Source organism: Trachypithecus francoisi, unplaced genomic scaffold, assembly GCF_009764315.1.
Source record: "Trachypithecus francoisi isolate TF-2019V2 unplaced genomic scaffold, Tfra_2.0 Lachesis_group0, whole genome shotgun sequence".
NCBI classification, from domain to species: Eukaryota; Metazoa; Chordata; class Mammalia; order Primates; family Cercopithecidae; genus Trachypithecus; species Trachypithecus francoisi.
This window is the reverse complement of record NW_022681453.1, coordinates 117,816,178-117,832,891: the sequence shown is the minus strand read 5'-3', so window position 1 is coordinate 117,832,891 and position 16,714 is coordinate 117,816,178. Positions and strand designations below refer to the sequence as shown.

The 16,714-nt window shown below is 39.1% G+C and overlaps 1 protein-coding gene across 6 annotated transcripts in view; it reads left to right on the top strand.

The window, feature by feature from the left end:
* TNIK (TRAF2 and NCK interacting kinase) overlaps window positions 1-16,714 on the top strand; it is a 413,713-nt gene that overhangs the window by 237,076 nt on the left and 159,923 nt on the right. For all 6 annotated transcript variants that reach the window (XM_033211704.1, XM_033211706.1, XM_033211707.1 and 3 more), the window contains one exon: window positions 6,477-6,533. In XM_033211704.1, coding sequence (XP_033067595.1) covers window positions 6,477-6,533 — 57 coding nt within the window. The remainder of the gene's footprint in view (window positions 1-6,476; window positions 6,534-16,714) is intronic.

The window sequence follows — 16,714 nt, the reverse complement described above, 5'->3', positions numbered from 1 at the left end:
AGTTCTGCACATACGGAGAGCAGGGTTTCTAAGCCACCAATGAATGGCACATGTTGGCCAAGGAAACACAAAGGCTCCATTTAACCTGGGGAAGACTCAGGAATGGACATCGTGCCAAGTATACTCTGTGAACATTCATGTTACTTGATCATAAAGATCTTTGGAGTCTTTTCATAAAGTTGTCTTGTCTACCTCTTTGCCTCAAGACATATTGTATCAAAGAAAGGTAGCATTCCTAAAGATGTCCAGAGAGATATTAACTAACCTTTAGTTTCAACTGGGAGTGGAAAAGCAGAGTTCACGTTTGCTATCATCATGACAGCTCAGAAGTAAAGCTAAAATCAATTTCTGGTTTCTCTGTGATCTATGGAAAGGGAAAGTAAATTGGTCTCTGGTCTCTCTGTAGAGTTTAAAAGAACTTCATCCACTTAAATTCATCTTCCAGCTTTTTATTTATGAGCAAAGTAAGTATAATTCCTGCTTACAACCCCACCCTATCTGGTCCCATACACTCTGTGGCTGGGGAAATGTGGGAGTAAGGGAAACTGATGTAGACATGTGGATGGTACCAAGAACCCAAATGCAACCCTCAAATTTCATGCCTTGATTCAGTCTGTTTTTCAGCAAATATTTGCTGAGTCCCTGCTGTGCCAAGCACTATGAAAGTACAAGGGAAATACATATCCAATCTATACCCAAGTTCTCTTCATTTGGCTTCCTGTCCATTCCCACATTCTCCACCATTTCCATCCTAATCCAAGTTGCCATCATCCTTCACCTGTCTCCAGGAGGGAGCATGACCTTGGGTGAGGTGGCTCTTTGGCTAAGGGCCATTCCCAGAGAGGGACTGAGAGTTGTGTCAGGTATTTCAGTCTGTACTCAAGAATCTTGGTGGCACACTGCAGCATCTATGATTGATACACAGATGATAGGTAGGTAGGTAGGTAGGTAGGTAGGTAGATAGATAGATAGATAGATAGAATCAGAACAGGTGAGCCATAAAACAACAGCTGCCATTACTACATATTCTACATTCTGCTTTTTTTTTCATTTTGATTTGATTTATTTTCATGGTTCTGGTGATGCATGTTTTGAAAAAAAAATGTGCTGGCTATGATCAGTGGGGTTGGGATAGGATGCTATGGAAACACAAAGGTGGAGTACTCATTTGCAATTAGGAAGTTGAAGAAGACTTCCTCAATAAAGTGGAGATTAAATCTAGGGTAGATAGGAAGGAGAATGAGCCACTCTCTACCTGTGTGTGAGGGTCCTTGGGCAGGAGGATGAAGATAGTGGGGGGAATGTGTGAATTTTCAACAAAGATGGTTTGCTTATGTACTTTGCCAGAAATAAATGTATGTGGGTGACCTAGAAATGAAAGTATTCTGTCTTCCGGGCTAGCCTTAGGCTAGCAGCTCAAAAACCCTCTTGCTCTTCCTTAGAAAATAACAACAGTAACAGAGGTGAAGCTCATATGGCTGTTAAAACAAAACTGTTGTTTCCTCTTGCATTCATTTTAGGGAGGAGTTGAAAGAGTAGGATATTGTGTTAATCGTACTTGAGTGATTTGGATTTCACCTGGATGTTGAATTATTTTACGTAGAACAAGGATCAGCATAGTTTGTTGCCTCAAAAGTGAGGGAGAAGAAGGGAAGAGGGGAGCAGAGTAGTGTGTGTGTGTGTGTCTGAGGACCAGACTGAGCCATGCCCCCAGCACTGAGTGGCCCCAAGGCTCTGCCTCCCTTGTTTTGATGCCTTTCTTGTTCCTTTCTGGTGGGTATGCTTTTTATGCTTTAGGTCATTATCTGACATTAGGCTTGAGGTCCTATCGGAATATCAGTTTTACTTTTCTAGATTTAGTGTGTTCCCTAGATTTTGCCATTATTGGTTATTTCAGTAGGAAAAAAATAATTTAGTTCATCCTTTTATTAAAAAAATGACTTAGCAACTGCAATCTGACAGGACATTTTCTCTAATTTTCATGGAGAATTTTTTTTAACTCTTTTGTCTCCTTTTAGAAGTTTTTTCTTTTCAGAATTTAATTTTCAGTTCTTGGTTGCACATGTATTTTTTTTTCATTCATTCATTTGTCCATTTTAGAGATGGGATCTTGCTGTGTTTCCCAGGCTGGCCTCGAACTCCTGGAGTCCAGCCATCCTTCTGCCTCAGTCACTGGGAGTACAGACATGCAACACTGCACGAGCTTCAAACATGTATTTTAGATCTAAATTTAGATGGCATCTATATTTGCATTTTAAATTTATCTTATAAGGAAAAGTACGTTAGAATTGGGGTACTATTACGTTTTTCCTTCAAAATTCTATTGCAATAACATCCCCCTTTGCTGCACTGCCCCCAAATTTAAAAAATAATTATTAAAAAATAAGTTATTAAAAATCCTATGTAAAGCAGAGGTGACTGATTTGATATTTATTTCAAGTTAAGTAAAATATTAAAAGTTTGTTTTAAAAATGATTTTAAAAGTTTGGTGATAGAAATTTGTGATTTGGGAGCTGGATGGTAGAAGAGGGATGGAGGAGAAAGTGTCCTGAGTTTAGATGTGAGATTTTGGCCTCTAAAAGGAGAGGACTGGATTAGGCTCTTAGGGGCCCTTCCTACTCAATTCATTTCTGATTTTATAAAGTTGCCTCTTTAAAAACTGTCCTACAATGACTGTGCCTCAGGTTCCTAGTGAGCTTTAGGTCGACTGACTCCCTGCCATTCCCTGCAAGTCTGCCTTAATCTGGATCATAACTTGGCCTGATGTTCTCTGGCGATATAAAAGACACCTCACGCTGGGCAAGTTGCTTCATGGCCCTTTCCTGATCAGCAAAGTGTGGCAGCTCAGCATCCTTCCTGCTCTGGAGCGTGGGGATGCCTTTGCCTGGGAGTGAGCTGAGGCTGCTGATTGTTCCACCTCCGGGATCTCACATCAGCCCAAACTGCCATCCCAAGGCGTATTATTCAGTCAGACCCACTGAGAACTGCTGTTTCAGCCGGGAAATGAAATTTAAAATGGAAGAAACATAATGTTGTTTTCCTTTCCAGTGTTACCTTCCGTCACTTTCATAGTGGCTACTTAAAAAACAAACAAAAACAAAACAAAAGACACAATAGCAACAACAAAAGCCATGTATACTAAGTTTTTTAAAAGAGCTGATATTTTATTTATTTCCACAAGAACTGCCCACTGCCTGTGTTTGAAATGTAATACAGGTCACTTTTATCCTGCCTCATCTCTGGCCTTGGGCCAGTACCATAGGCTAGCTCAGCCCTAGGCTGCTGATGGAAAGAACTAGGTGTTGAGGTGTCCTTGTAACAAATTATTCACTCAAAGAGGATTTCCTGCTTCTTAAGGACTTAAAAAAACTACTGCAAAGTCTCTCAAAGTGCATTCTGGCAGACATGCCTCAGGGACTCCCTCAGGAATGAGGGGAATTGGGAGGTAGAGCAGACTACAGTTGGGTGCTCAAGTCCCTGCTTGAACCAGGGGAGTTCACTTAAGGTTTTATTTGGGAAGAAGGTTGGGCTACAAATGGAGCCACAGGGGAAGGAAGGAAGAGAGGAGGGAAGACTAGAGAGGGAGAGAGGGCTATTAATCCTTTGGGGTCCTTGGAATAATACACCCAGGGACATGTTCATTGATAGACAGAGGTGATGAGGAATTGACAGTGAGGTATCAGAGGACAGAGTACTTTAATTGAATCTAGAAAGAGAGAATAAGTTGTCTGAGGAGTCAAGAAGGCAAAGGGCACCCCAGAGCAAGAAAACATACCATCTGAGAGGCAAGAAACAGTAAAGTACATTTATAGAAGTGCAAACAGTTTGTTCTCAAGGTCCACAGAGTAAGAGCAAGTGGGAGCCTACAAAGGTGGTGTGGCAGAAAGGGGGTCAGCTCTTGGAGGGCCTTGCAAGCCATGCCCAGTGGTTTGTCTGTATCCTGTTACACATACCATTAAAATAATTTCAATGCAAATCAGCTGTATAATATCAGACAGACCTTCTGTATTTGCCTACATTATCCCTACCCTCTTTCAGTGCTTTAGTAGATGAAGCCATTATTTAAGACATGATTTATAGCCATTACTTTAAAGTCCACTGTTGGTTACAAAGCTGTTGATTCCTTTGCAAGGGTCATCATTACGGCATCACAGACTCAAAAGAGGACGCTGTTGCTACTTCTTCCTTGTGCAAGATTGACTCGTGGTTTGCAGGAAAGGTAGCATTGCTGCTCTGCAAGAAAGTTAGTGTTCCTGGTTCTGTAGCAGTGGCACTTCTCTCCCCATCAATCTTGTGAAAACTAAATTTCTTTCTTTTTTTTTTTTTTTGAGACGGTGTCTTGCTCTGCTGCCCAGGCTGGAGTGCAGTGGCCGGCTCTCAGCTCACTGCAAGCTCCGCCTCCCGGGTTCACGCCATTCTCCTGTCTCAGCCTCCCGAGTAGCTGGGACTACAGGCGCCCGCCTCGTCGCCCGGCTAGTTTTTTGTATTTTTTAGTAGAGACGGGGTTTCACCATATTAGCCAGGATGGTCTCGATCTCCTGACCTCGTGATCCGCCCGTCTCGGCCTCCTAAAGTGCTGGGATTACAGGCTTGAGCCACCGCGCCCGGCCGATTTCTACATGCTGGTTGGGATGGAAAGAGTTGGTAGTGCTGACACCCACTCACTGCCCTCTCCACCAACCACTGAGCCCATTCCCCCTACATTTTGTAGATGGGGAAATGAGGGCCCAGACCCACCTGATGGTCATGGGCAGAGCCTGGACAAGAACTGGGCCTCTGGGATTCTGGTCCAGGGCTCTTTACAAGGTAACACGCCACCCCCTCCCTTGATTTCAGGAAAGTTGAAATAAATGTGAGGGGCTGTATCTGTGACCATATTGGATTACTGACCTACTATCTCCTTCTTTGTGCTCTTTCCCCAGTGAGGAGGAAAAAAGGGCAGCAGAATGGGGGTCAAAAGCGGAAGGAAGCACTACCAGAATCAGAGTAAACAGATTTTTAAAGCTGAGATATGTGAGAAGAAAGAGGGCAGGCAGAGTGGGCAGAAGTTAAAAGACCAGAGGAGTGGGGAAAATTAGGGTAGTAAGGGAGAGAAGTAGCAGAAAAAGGGAAAAGATTCGAGAGCACGAAGATATAGGAGCTCTCAATTACAAAATTGACCCAATAATGTTTTCTACCACAATTTTTAAAAAATTTGATCCAACTAAGCCAGCACATTTTCATGAGCTTCAGCTACTGAATCTAAATCATACCAGGCCAATCACTTTTTCCACACCACAATTATATATGCCTCCTTATCTGTTGTTAATTCATAAACATGCCGCAGCATCTATGGGGTAGGCCCTTACTATTCCAGGTACTGGAAATACATTGATGAGACATGGTGCTTGCCTTATGAAACATATAGTTCAGTAGGGAAGACAACATTTAAAATTAATCAGAAGACAGGACCGTACATAATTACAGCCAGCATCTGCTGACAGCTAATCTGCATATGTCACTGTCAAGTACTTTGTATACATTATCTTATATCATTCTCACTATAATTCTGTGCATTAGGTATTATTATTTCCATTTTTGAGATGAGGAAACTGAGGCTTGGAAGGTTGAGCGACTTACCTAAGGTCATGTGGCTAGGTTTTGAACCCAGCTGATCTTAGAAGCTGCATTTTATTGCCTGATAGCAGCAATAACTAAAATGTATTTTGGAAACTATATATAAAATTCATGTAAAAGTAGTGAGTATGACCATCTTTGCTGTTGTCTGAGAGTCACATATAGACACTGTGGTTTCTCAAGAAGCAAGCAAAGAGAAAATAATTCTCTTCTGAGAGTGCCCCCTTGGCGCTCCCTACGCGCTTCTGATTTTGCCCTGTGGTTGCTGCTTCACTGGGGTTCTAAAGACCAAAAGTGCCCACCTTGGGGAAGCAGGCCCTCATGTTCAACACTGTCTCCTTGATCACAAATTTGGATTGATTGTTGTCTGTTTTATTTTAGGTTCCCTTTTAAATAAAGATAAATGAACAGTCTCAGGTGAATTATAGCAGAATCATATCCAGTTAAAACCATTACAGGATATTTTAAGAATGAAAGAAACCAAAGTTTCTTCATCTACCAAGTGTTTTCTAACAGAGAGATATTTGTGTATTTTCCACGCAGGCCTAGCTCCCCTTCCACGTAAATCCTTCTCTCACTTAGGCTCTTGTCAAATGCCTTGGAGAGGAAGTAGAACCAAATTGTTCATCATTGCATTCTTTATTTGACTTGACACGCACTGTGAAAATAAACAAAGCGACTGGGGATGTTTTACAAAATAACCACTAAGTAGACATAGTGTTTCTGTGTGTCTCTGTCTTTCTCTCTCCCCCCATTGACATAGTACAGCACTGATCCAAGCAATTTTTCTTTATGGTTGGAATTGAACGCTACTATTCGTCATCAGAGCTAAATCTTTTGTTATTATTTTTCCTTTACAGGGTCGTCATGTCAAAACGGGCCAGCTTGCAGCCATTAAGGTTATGGATGTCACAGGGGTAAGTATCTTTATCTTGCCATCTCAGTAGCCATGCAGATGCTCCTTGACTTACGACGGGGTCACATCCTAATAGGCCCATCATAAGTAGAAAATATCGTAAGTTGAAAATGCATTTAATACACATAACCTATCGAACATCATAACTTAGCGTAGCCTACCTTAAACATGCTCAGAACGCTTACGGTAGCCTACAGTTGGGGAATCATCTATCACAAAGCCTATTTTATAATAAAATGTTGAATATCTCATGTAATTTGTTGATTACTATATTGAAAGTGAAAAACAGAATGGTTATACAGGTACTTGAAGTATGATTTCTACTAAATGCATATTGATTTCACACCACTGTTAGTCAAAAAAATCATACGTTGAACCATTGTAAATGAGGGGTCATCTGTATATTTGTAATAGAGAAGTTAATGATAGAAAAAAATTGTTTTCCAGAAAAATAATCTTCCTAAATATCTAATATCTTTACCCACTTGTGTTTAACATAAGGAAGAGCATGCAGTAGCTGACTGAAGAGATCCTGGGTACATCACTCTAATTAAATGTGATATCTACACACTGCCTTATGTACTTAGAGTGAATACTGTGTGCCAATAATTTACATAAGCACAACCACAGATATTTGCATATGAATGCAGAACAAGGATTTGAAGATATTAAATGAATAATACAGAGATTATACAGAAGAAATGAGTCTTAACTGTTTTCCCAAAGGTCTGCCTACCACTGGAGTAGACAGGAGCTTGGATGACTCTAAGATCCTAGTAGAATATTTAACATGAATATTTCCCAAAACAAAATATTACTGACCAAATAATCACAATAAACACAAATTCTTATCATTATAGAGCAACACTGAAACAAAATTTCTGCCTGGATAATCAAAAGCAATCTAAGAAATAGATTTTATTTTAAATACAATCTAACGTTTTCTATCCTTTTGCTAGGCTTACTTAAAATATTTTAATGCCTTTTCAAGAGTACACAGCAAAAATCAGACTTGAAAGGATTCACTGGACATCAAAGGCATGTTAATAATTTTCTGTTGTCCTGGGGATTTTTCTAAGATGTCTGTGTGCTGTACATGAAAGCCGAAAGACCAAAGTCTTCCATTCAGCCCAGAAGTTGATTATTCAATATAAATAGACATAGAATGAATGGGTCACACAAAAGCATCAAATAAGAAAAACAAATAGGAAAACTAAATAAATAAATAAATAAGAAAGACACACAATATGTCTGTATGACAAACTTCAACCCATACCTTTTGGGCTCACTTTGTTACCTTTGATAAGTATAGGTTATATGATAGTTACCTATCATAATACACATTTCACTAATTATTGTTTACACCACACATTGTACTCACTATGATTGATCTAAATTCCTCTTTAAGTTCTATGTATTTTTAATGAGTAAAAGATTTTGTTCCTGTACATTTGTTACCATTTCGATAAAGTACTAAATCTTTTTATTTGTCTTAAATACATTATTTAAGTTTCAGGTGTTGCAAAAGTTCAAATATTTAGTCCCAGTTAGTTTATTAATTCACCTGGCCTTTACTGAATAATAAACTCCATGTTCATTATATTAATTCGGTTTAAGAACACTCTAAATAACAGAAGACTAAGCATAATAGAAGTGTCTTGCTCTCTCATGTTAAAGGAGCCTAAAGGTGGACAGCTCAGGGATGTATGTCAGTGATGTGGTAGAGTGAAGGATGTTTTTATCTTTCTCCTCCATCATTCAAATGCACAGCATCCACAGTTACAGTTGCTTTATGGTTCAAGATATTTATTGGATTTCAATTGATTACACTTTATGGCAGGCAGAAAAGGGAGAACAGGGGAAGCAGAAGGGTACAAATGAGCCCCTTCCAGTGAAATATTTTCTACTTCCATACAACATTACTGCTTCTGCTTTCATTGCCCCTATCTAGCTGCAAGGGAAGCTAGAAAATATAGTCTTTTATTCTACTAGTGTGTCTAGTTAAAAATCCAGATTCTATTAGTCAGAAATGAAGGGAGAGTGGATACTGGAATGGTCAATTATCAGGATCTGACACAAAAATTAAGATCAGATACTGTCAGTCTCTACATAGAAACCCATTATAAATATATAAACATTTTACAAAGCTCCAACCACAGGACGAATCAGAATTTGTTTTGCAATTCAGCTGAAGTCATACTACTGTATTTTCCTTGGATTGAATAGGATCCCTGCATAATGACATGAGCTTGGCAGTTTAACAATTAATGGCTGTGGAAGGAGTCCAAGACATTCATGCTGTAGATTAAATTCTATTGTGTGGTTCTGAAGAACTACAGTTGAGAGTTCCATTGATGTCATTAATCTCGGTGCATAAAATGCATATTGATGCTCAAAGTATGACTCTGAACAATTTAAAGCCTCACAAGTAGAACCAGAAACTACTCAAGAACCACTATTGCTAGACCACTTTGCTTGGAATGGAAAGTTACAGTTATTTTTCCCAGGGTATGTATTGTCAGCTTAAGGAATGTCAGTTAGTCTTTCTAAACTGGGTTTCATTAAGCATCTAAGCCCTACAGAAGATGACTTGAGAGACTGTCTTCTCAATTTTCCCAAGGAGAGTACAGAGGTAAGGCCATTTTACATGCAAAGAAGTATCAATCCATTACATAGAGTGGATGCTTTGTAGTATTTAGGCTTAATTATCTTGGGGCACTCCTATTGAGGAGGGCTAGATAGTTTCTGTGATTCAGTCACATCATTGATGATTATTTAACCACTGACTTTTAACAAAGGCAAACGTGGATGCACATCAGGAAATGGTTTTCTTATTTTTGTGGTGTCCGGTGTGGCATCAAGTGACTTTTGTATCACCCCCTTACACATCACAGTCAACATAAGATTTCCTTTGTGAAACTCATGTGGTGCCTTTAGAAAACAATCTATTCTATTTTGCCATGTTGTCTTTTGTGTATTACAGAATGCTGTAAAAGCTTCTTACCAGTTATTATAATTGTACTCATTATGGCTGCTCTGTTAAAAACTGAAGTCAATTCTCAAAGGTCGTCTTTGTTAATTGTATGCTATGACCTACTACAAAGTTACTATAGTTTATTGTTATGAAACTGATAAAGCCACAAGCTTAAAATCCATTTTTAAATTATTGTTTTTATTCTGTATCACTTCCTTTTTTATATAAAATAGCCATTGAGAGAACTGGATATAATGCTTATATCCTTCCATTTTTAGAGCTGAAACACTTCCAAATTTGCCAACATTTGCTTCAGAATTCGTGCTTAAACTCAGAGTAGGCCTTGAAGAACTTAAGTTCATGAAATCATTATGGAAATTTCCCCCATTTTGTCACAGTCTGGGGTTTACCTCTCAGCTGGATTTTTGCACTCTAGATTGACCTATGGCATCTAGGAGGAGCTAGACCCTCCCAGGTAGTGTTTCTCAAAGTGGACCATCAGCATCAGTGGGCAGTCACCACCCCTAAGGTACACATGAGAAATGCAGATTCCTGGGTCTGCCTCAGGATTTCTGGGGCAGCCTCAAAATCTGCCTTTTCTATAAACTCTTCGGAGTGTCACACACATCAAAATGAGAGTACCACTTTTCTAGAGTCTTATATTTACTTCTTTTTGGCCACCAAGTGTGAAGGAGCTATTTTTTTTTTTTTTTTGATAACCCTGTAAATAATCCCCATTTTCATTTGGGGATTCCTAAGTGTAAAGTAGTCCCTTTACAATGACACCCTGAGGTGCATATAAGACTTAATGAAATTAAGTCTTAATATTGTAAGCTTTTCCCTTTACAATGACTGGTTGTGATTACTCAGGACATTTGAGGTTGTAGTACCAAATCTCCACCTAAACTGAATGAAGCTGAAAAGGGAATTTACCAGCTTGTATGAATTAAAACAACAAAAACCTCAGCAGGATGCAGAGAGTCACCTAACATGATCAGGATTTTGTCTCTCTCCATCTGTGGGCTCTGCTTTCGTCCCAACAGCAGCTGCAGGCTCATGTTTTCACTACCCCATTGCCATTAGTCCCTGCAAAGGTGCCAGTCTGAGTATCAGTGGTCCAGCTTGGACCATGTCCCCATCCCTGAGCCAATTCCTGACTCTCCAGTCCACGCCTGGGCTGGATGCCTGGCTCTGCAACCTACTGCAGGGACTGAGAGTTGGAGAGAGTTGATTTCTCAAAGTAAAACCTGAGAGTTATTATAGAAAAGGGTGGAAAAGATGCTGGGTGGGCAAAAACAGGAGAATTCTATGACCATAATATCATACATTATAGTGAGTGTGTTCAAAAGTGATTTGATCCTTAAGTAAACTTTCTCTAGTTACATTTTTTATATTCATATCAAAAAGAATAATAATGGTAGCTAGCACTAAATGAGTGATTACTATGTGCCAGAACTCTTTAAAATACTTTCTATGTATTAATTCATTTGATCCTCTCAGCAACTAACCAAGCAGGTTCCATGATTAGCCCCATTTTAGAGATGTGAAAGCCAGGCATTTTAAGTATCTTGCTCAATGTAACATGGCTGCCAAAGGAAGGAGTGAATATTTCAGCCTGAGCGGTGTAACCCCATCCTTTAAGTCTATCTTCTTAACCACATTGTTTTCAGTCTTCAATTCATGTAGTGTTTAATTTCATGTGATTCTTTTTTCATTGATTTATTCAACAAACATTTACTAAAATCTGCTTTATGATAGGCACTGGAAATTTAAAGATGAAAAAAATGGTCTTTTGCCTATTCACAGTAACACAACCTTGCCCTAAATATTTATAAATAAAGGTTATACACTTTATAACAAGGTTGTAGAATTTGTAAATAATGTTACTTGTAAACTTTGATGGGACTGTGAGGAGACAGTCCTCACTGAGGAAGCCCAGGAGGACAATCAGGTGAGGATGTTCCGGCCAAGAATACAGCCGGTGCCAAAGCATGAGGCTGAGAGGGCATGTTCTGGAAACTGCACGTAGCTTAGTTTCAAGGTTAGAAGTGCCAAGAAGGGGTTGATACAAGATGAATCTAGACACGTTAGGAGGGGCCAGGTCATGAAGGAATTGAATACTGTGACAAGGAGTTTACAACGTTTTTAATTTTCAGTTTTCTCAGTAGAATACTTTGACCAAATAGTCTTAGGGAAAAACCCAATATATAAAAGAAATGTAAGGAGACTTGCTTTTCTTTTCTTCTTTTTTTTTAAACCAAGGGTGGGAGACCGTAAGTCCTGACTCCTTTCCTCAAACTACTACTAGAGCCAATGCAAGAGCCAGAAGTTGAACAGGAGAGTAACACGGTAGGATTGCCTACTAGGAGGATCCATGCTAAGCCCTGCTTCCCTGAATTCCTATTTCTGTCTTACTGAATTTCTGTAGGTGAAGCTTCTGACCCGCCTCCATCTCTTTCTGAAGAGTAAGGAAGTGGTCTTCTCCCAGTAGTAGACTGCTTTGCTCATCATTAAAAGGGTTCAGTGAATGCTTGCTGAAATTGCACAGAAAGAAAAGAAAAATCTTTTCATCTTGGGTTGTTTGGAAGAGTAAGGGGGACACATTGTTCCGAGTACATTTGGTTCTTTCATCCCTAAGGGAGGCAGTTCAGTGGCATAATTAATAGTATGCACATAATAGTATTGTTAATAATAATAATGACAATAGGCACAGGCCAAAAAGGGGCTAATACTGATTGCTTATTATGTTGCAAGCATTGTTCTTAGTACTTAACATGTATAAATTAATTTAATCCTTAAAACAACGTCCATTAGGAGAGTACTGCTGTTATATCTGTTTTACAAAGGAATTGGCAGCAGGGAGCCCAAGAAACTTGCCCGAGCCCCACAGATAGTAAATGGCAGGGATGGAATTCAAGTCGAGCCAGTCGGGGCATACGCACACTCTCTACAGACATCTTATTATAGGATGAGAAATGGGAGAGTATTGCCAGAGCATGGCCTTCAGATTCAGAGAGAGCTGGGCTTATGTTCCACTCATCTTCTTACTGATTGTGACCTTGGGCAAATCTTAACTTTTCTGAGCCACAGTTTTCTTATTGGTTAATGTTGCAAGCTTGTTTTGGGACTTAAATGGGATATAATATCTTGTACCTGACACATAATAGGTCCTCAATACATGATTTTAATGGTTAGTGCCAGTAAGGTACATTGAATCACTGAATAAGACAGGCAATAGGAATGAAAAGATTTTAGTGTGCATTAAAATCCTCTAGTTGTGTATTTTGATGACAGCCTGATCTGTGAACTGCATGCCAACTTGTGTTAGTTAATTGCTGATATGGGTAAATAGTTTGCACTCACCTATGTTTTTTTTTTTTTTTTTTTTTTTTGGAGACGGAGTCTCGCTCTGTCGCGGGGTTTCACCATATTAGCCAGGATGGTCTCGATCTCCTGACCTCGTGATCCGCCCGTCCCGGCCTCCCTAAGTGCTGGGATTACAGGCTTGAGCCACCGCGCCCGGCTGCACTCACCCTATCTTTACCACCTCAGTTACAGAGTTGTTAGCCTTACCCTGAATAGTATGTAGCTGAAAAAATGGCTTACTAGAGCAGGATCCAGGAAAGAAAGTGAAGCTAGATTCCAGAGGCTGAAGGCTGAAATCACAAGATTTAATTTATTCATTTACTTGAGAATGAATGAATGCACCATGCTACGGAGTCATCCAGTGAACAAGGCAGACATGGGCACTACCTTCTGGAATCTTATATTTCAGTACAAGACATTTAGTGGTTAAACAATAGCAGTCACAATTCTGATTAGCTTCCAAGCAGTATACAGAGTATGAAGAGAGAATTTAAGAAGAAACTGACCTAGCTGAGTGGCCAATAAATGATTTCTGAGAAAGTGACAGCTGTGTGAGATCTACAGGATGAGAAGACCTTGGTTAGCCAAGTGAAGGGGTAGGGGAGGTGCACCTCCAGACTGGGGAGCTTGACCTTCAGGTGATGTCAGCAAAGCTTACGGATTCCCATCTGAGGCTCCTTTGCCACAGAGGCCCTCTGGACAGTTCTTTGGGACTTTTACTTTGGAGCCATTTATGTAGGTGTCTTTAGCAGACAGAACAGTCTGATCAAGCACATGGTCAAAACTTTTAACAGAGAAAAGATAAACAAATGGCTTTTTTGTCTTCATAATACCCTCCACCTTTTGTGCTATTTTCAGTGCTTCAATTCTGTATGCGATACAGCATGTAGAACTTGGAAAGCTTCTAGGGTTCTAAAAATGAACAACTGAGCTGCCCACTCCATGCACACTTTAGCATCTGTCCTCTTCTTGCATACAGATTAGACCCCTTTTGGTGGCTTATGTGTGCCTGGGTCTCTGCACATGTTCATGCATGCTGTGTGTATGGCCTGGGTGTTGGGCTTCTCATATGTGTATGCTCACATGTTAGATACATTGCTTAAGAGCAAAAAAATAGGCCTGGGGGCTACTGTCTATACCTCCAAACGAATGAACGTGAGCAATAGTTTTTTGTTTATTTTTTATTTTTTATTTTTTTATTTTTTTTATTTTTATCTTTTTATTATACTTTAAGTTCTAGAGTACATGTGCATAATGTGCAGGTTTGTTAAATATGTATACTTATGCCATGTTGGTGTGCTGCACCCATCAACTCATCAGCACCCATCAAATATTTTTTACATCATAATAGTTTGTATTCACTGTTCCTTTTACTTGTGTACCTCAAAGCATTTGATCAAAATTATAATTAATTCCTTTAGCCCCCTAGTGGGGTGGAATGCCTGTAGATGAAAAAATTGGCACACAGAAACTGGGGTGCTTGGAATCACTGACTGGGCTGTTCAAAGCCTGATTTCCAACCAAGTTCCCAAGCAGTGGAATACAAGGTCTCCTTCTGCAAGTCCATCCTTTCCTTTGTGCTGTCAACACTTCCACCTCATATTTATTCCCCTCTTTTGACTTTACCAGGTCCTCTCTTGTTGAGCTCTGTTTTTCTTCTTTGACTTGACTTCCTCATCAGTATTTTGGATTTCTGTTTAATGACTTGGGCAGTTCAGCTTTTATTTTTATTTTTTTTTTTTTCGTTATACTTTAAGTTCTGGGGTATATGTGCAGAATGTGCAGGTTTGTTACATAAGTATACACGTGCCATGGTGGTTCGCTGCACCCATCAACTCGTCATCGACATTAGGTGTTTCTCCTAATGCTGTCTCTCCCCTTGCCCCCCACCCCCTGACAGGCCCCATTGTGTGATATTCCCCTCCCTGTGTCCATGTGTTCTCATTGTTCAACTCCCACTTATGAGTGAGAACATGCAGTGTTTGGTTTTCTGTTCCTGTGTTAGTTTGCTGAGAGTGATGGTTTCCAGCTTCATCAATGTCCCTGCAAAGGACATGAACTCATCTTTTTTATGGCCGTGTAGTATTCCATGGTGTATATGTGCCACATTTTCTTAATCCAGTCTATCACTGATGAGCATTTGAGTTGGTTCCAAGTTTTTGCTATTGTGAACAGTGCCACAGTAAACATATGTGTGCATGTATCTTTACAGTAGAATGATTTATAATCTTTTGGGTATATACCCAGTAATGGGATTGCTGAGTCAAATGGTATTTCTAGTTCTAGATCCTTGGGGAATTGCCACACTGTCTTCCACAATGGTCAAACTAATTTACACTCCCACCAACAGTGTAAAAGCATTCCTGTTTCTCCACATCCTCTCCAGCATCTATCGTTTCCCTACTTTTTAATGATTGCCATTCTAACTGGTGTGAGATGGTATCTCATTGTGGTTTTGATATGCATTTCTCTAATGACCAGTGGTGATGAGCATTTATTCATATGTCTGTTGGTTGCATAAATGTCTTCTTTTGAGAAGTGCCTGTTCATATCCTTCACTCACTTTTATTTTTCCTTCATTAAAAGTTCTTTCTCATTTGAAACCTGCTGACTTCAATAAGCTTTCAAGACCAGGGACAGGAACTGTGCATTATCCATCTTTGCACCCCATGCAGAGTGTGCTAAGGTCGAACCCGGCACTGGCACTGGCACCTAGTAGGTGCTACATTACGTATTATGTATGTGTATTATATGTATATCATTATATATAAAATTATATATGTAGCATTACATATAATATATATAATGTAATAATTATAATAATAATATATAATTTAATAATGGGTTTGCTGGGTTGAGTAAATCATTCTTCACTGATTATATGAATATATATAACATACATAATATTATATATTATATATTTTATAATTATATGTTTTATGTATTAAATATATGTAATATACATGTAATGGTATACATATAATACACTTATATAACATATAATGCATATATAGTATATATAATGTAAAAACATATGTGGAGTATAATGCATATTTATGTAAAAATAAATATAAAAACAATATTAAGATTAGAAAGCCAGGTGAAGGAAAAGCAGATTGAAATTACAGGCCACAGAGAACTTGCTGTTTATTTTTCCCAATAAACAAAGCCAAAAGGAGGGACACTATAAATTACACTGTTTATACTATCAGGAAAAAAAAAAAAACTCATTCCAATTCCCGTGGGCTGTTACCTGAATTGTAAGTCTAGGATCCTTGAAGATGTAAGCCACACCATTTATGGTAGACTTTAGCCACATGAATGACATTATTGCAAGGTTTAAAACGTGTTTACTTCTGTGTTACTTGAGTTTGAGTCTTTTTGTTAATTCGTGGTTTTCTTGGGAGTCATGCCTCAGTGCAGGCTTGGGTATAAGAAAGATGTACATCAGCCTTTTGTTATCTACTCCTTTAAAGAACTCCACTTCATTGTAAGAGAAAGCAGGTCTTAGCCTACTGGCAAAGAAAAGCCCTGCACAATGTCAGTCTTGTGGAATATCCTAGTTTTGACACTTCATAGGTCTCAGACCATGGACACATTGCTTGACCTCCTTATTCTACATCTATAAATGTGGATAATGCCACTTCTCTCACAAAGTTAGTGTGAGATGTAAATATATTAATCATTATTTATAAAGGGTTTCAGAACAATATGTAGAACACGGTATTCAGTGCATATTGTTGTTATTATTACCAGGTCTTTTGCAGACAATTTTTATTTTTCTGTTTATAACACCAAAAGCCTCCAAAGTAGACAACATGCTACACTCTCTCCAGCCACAT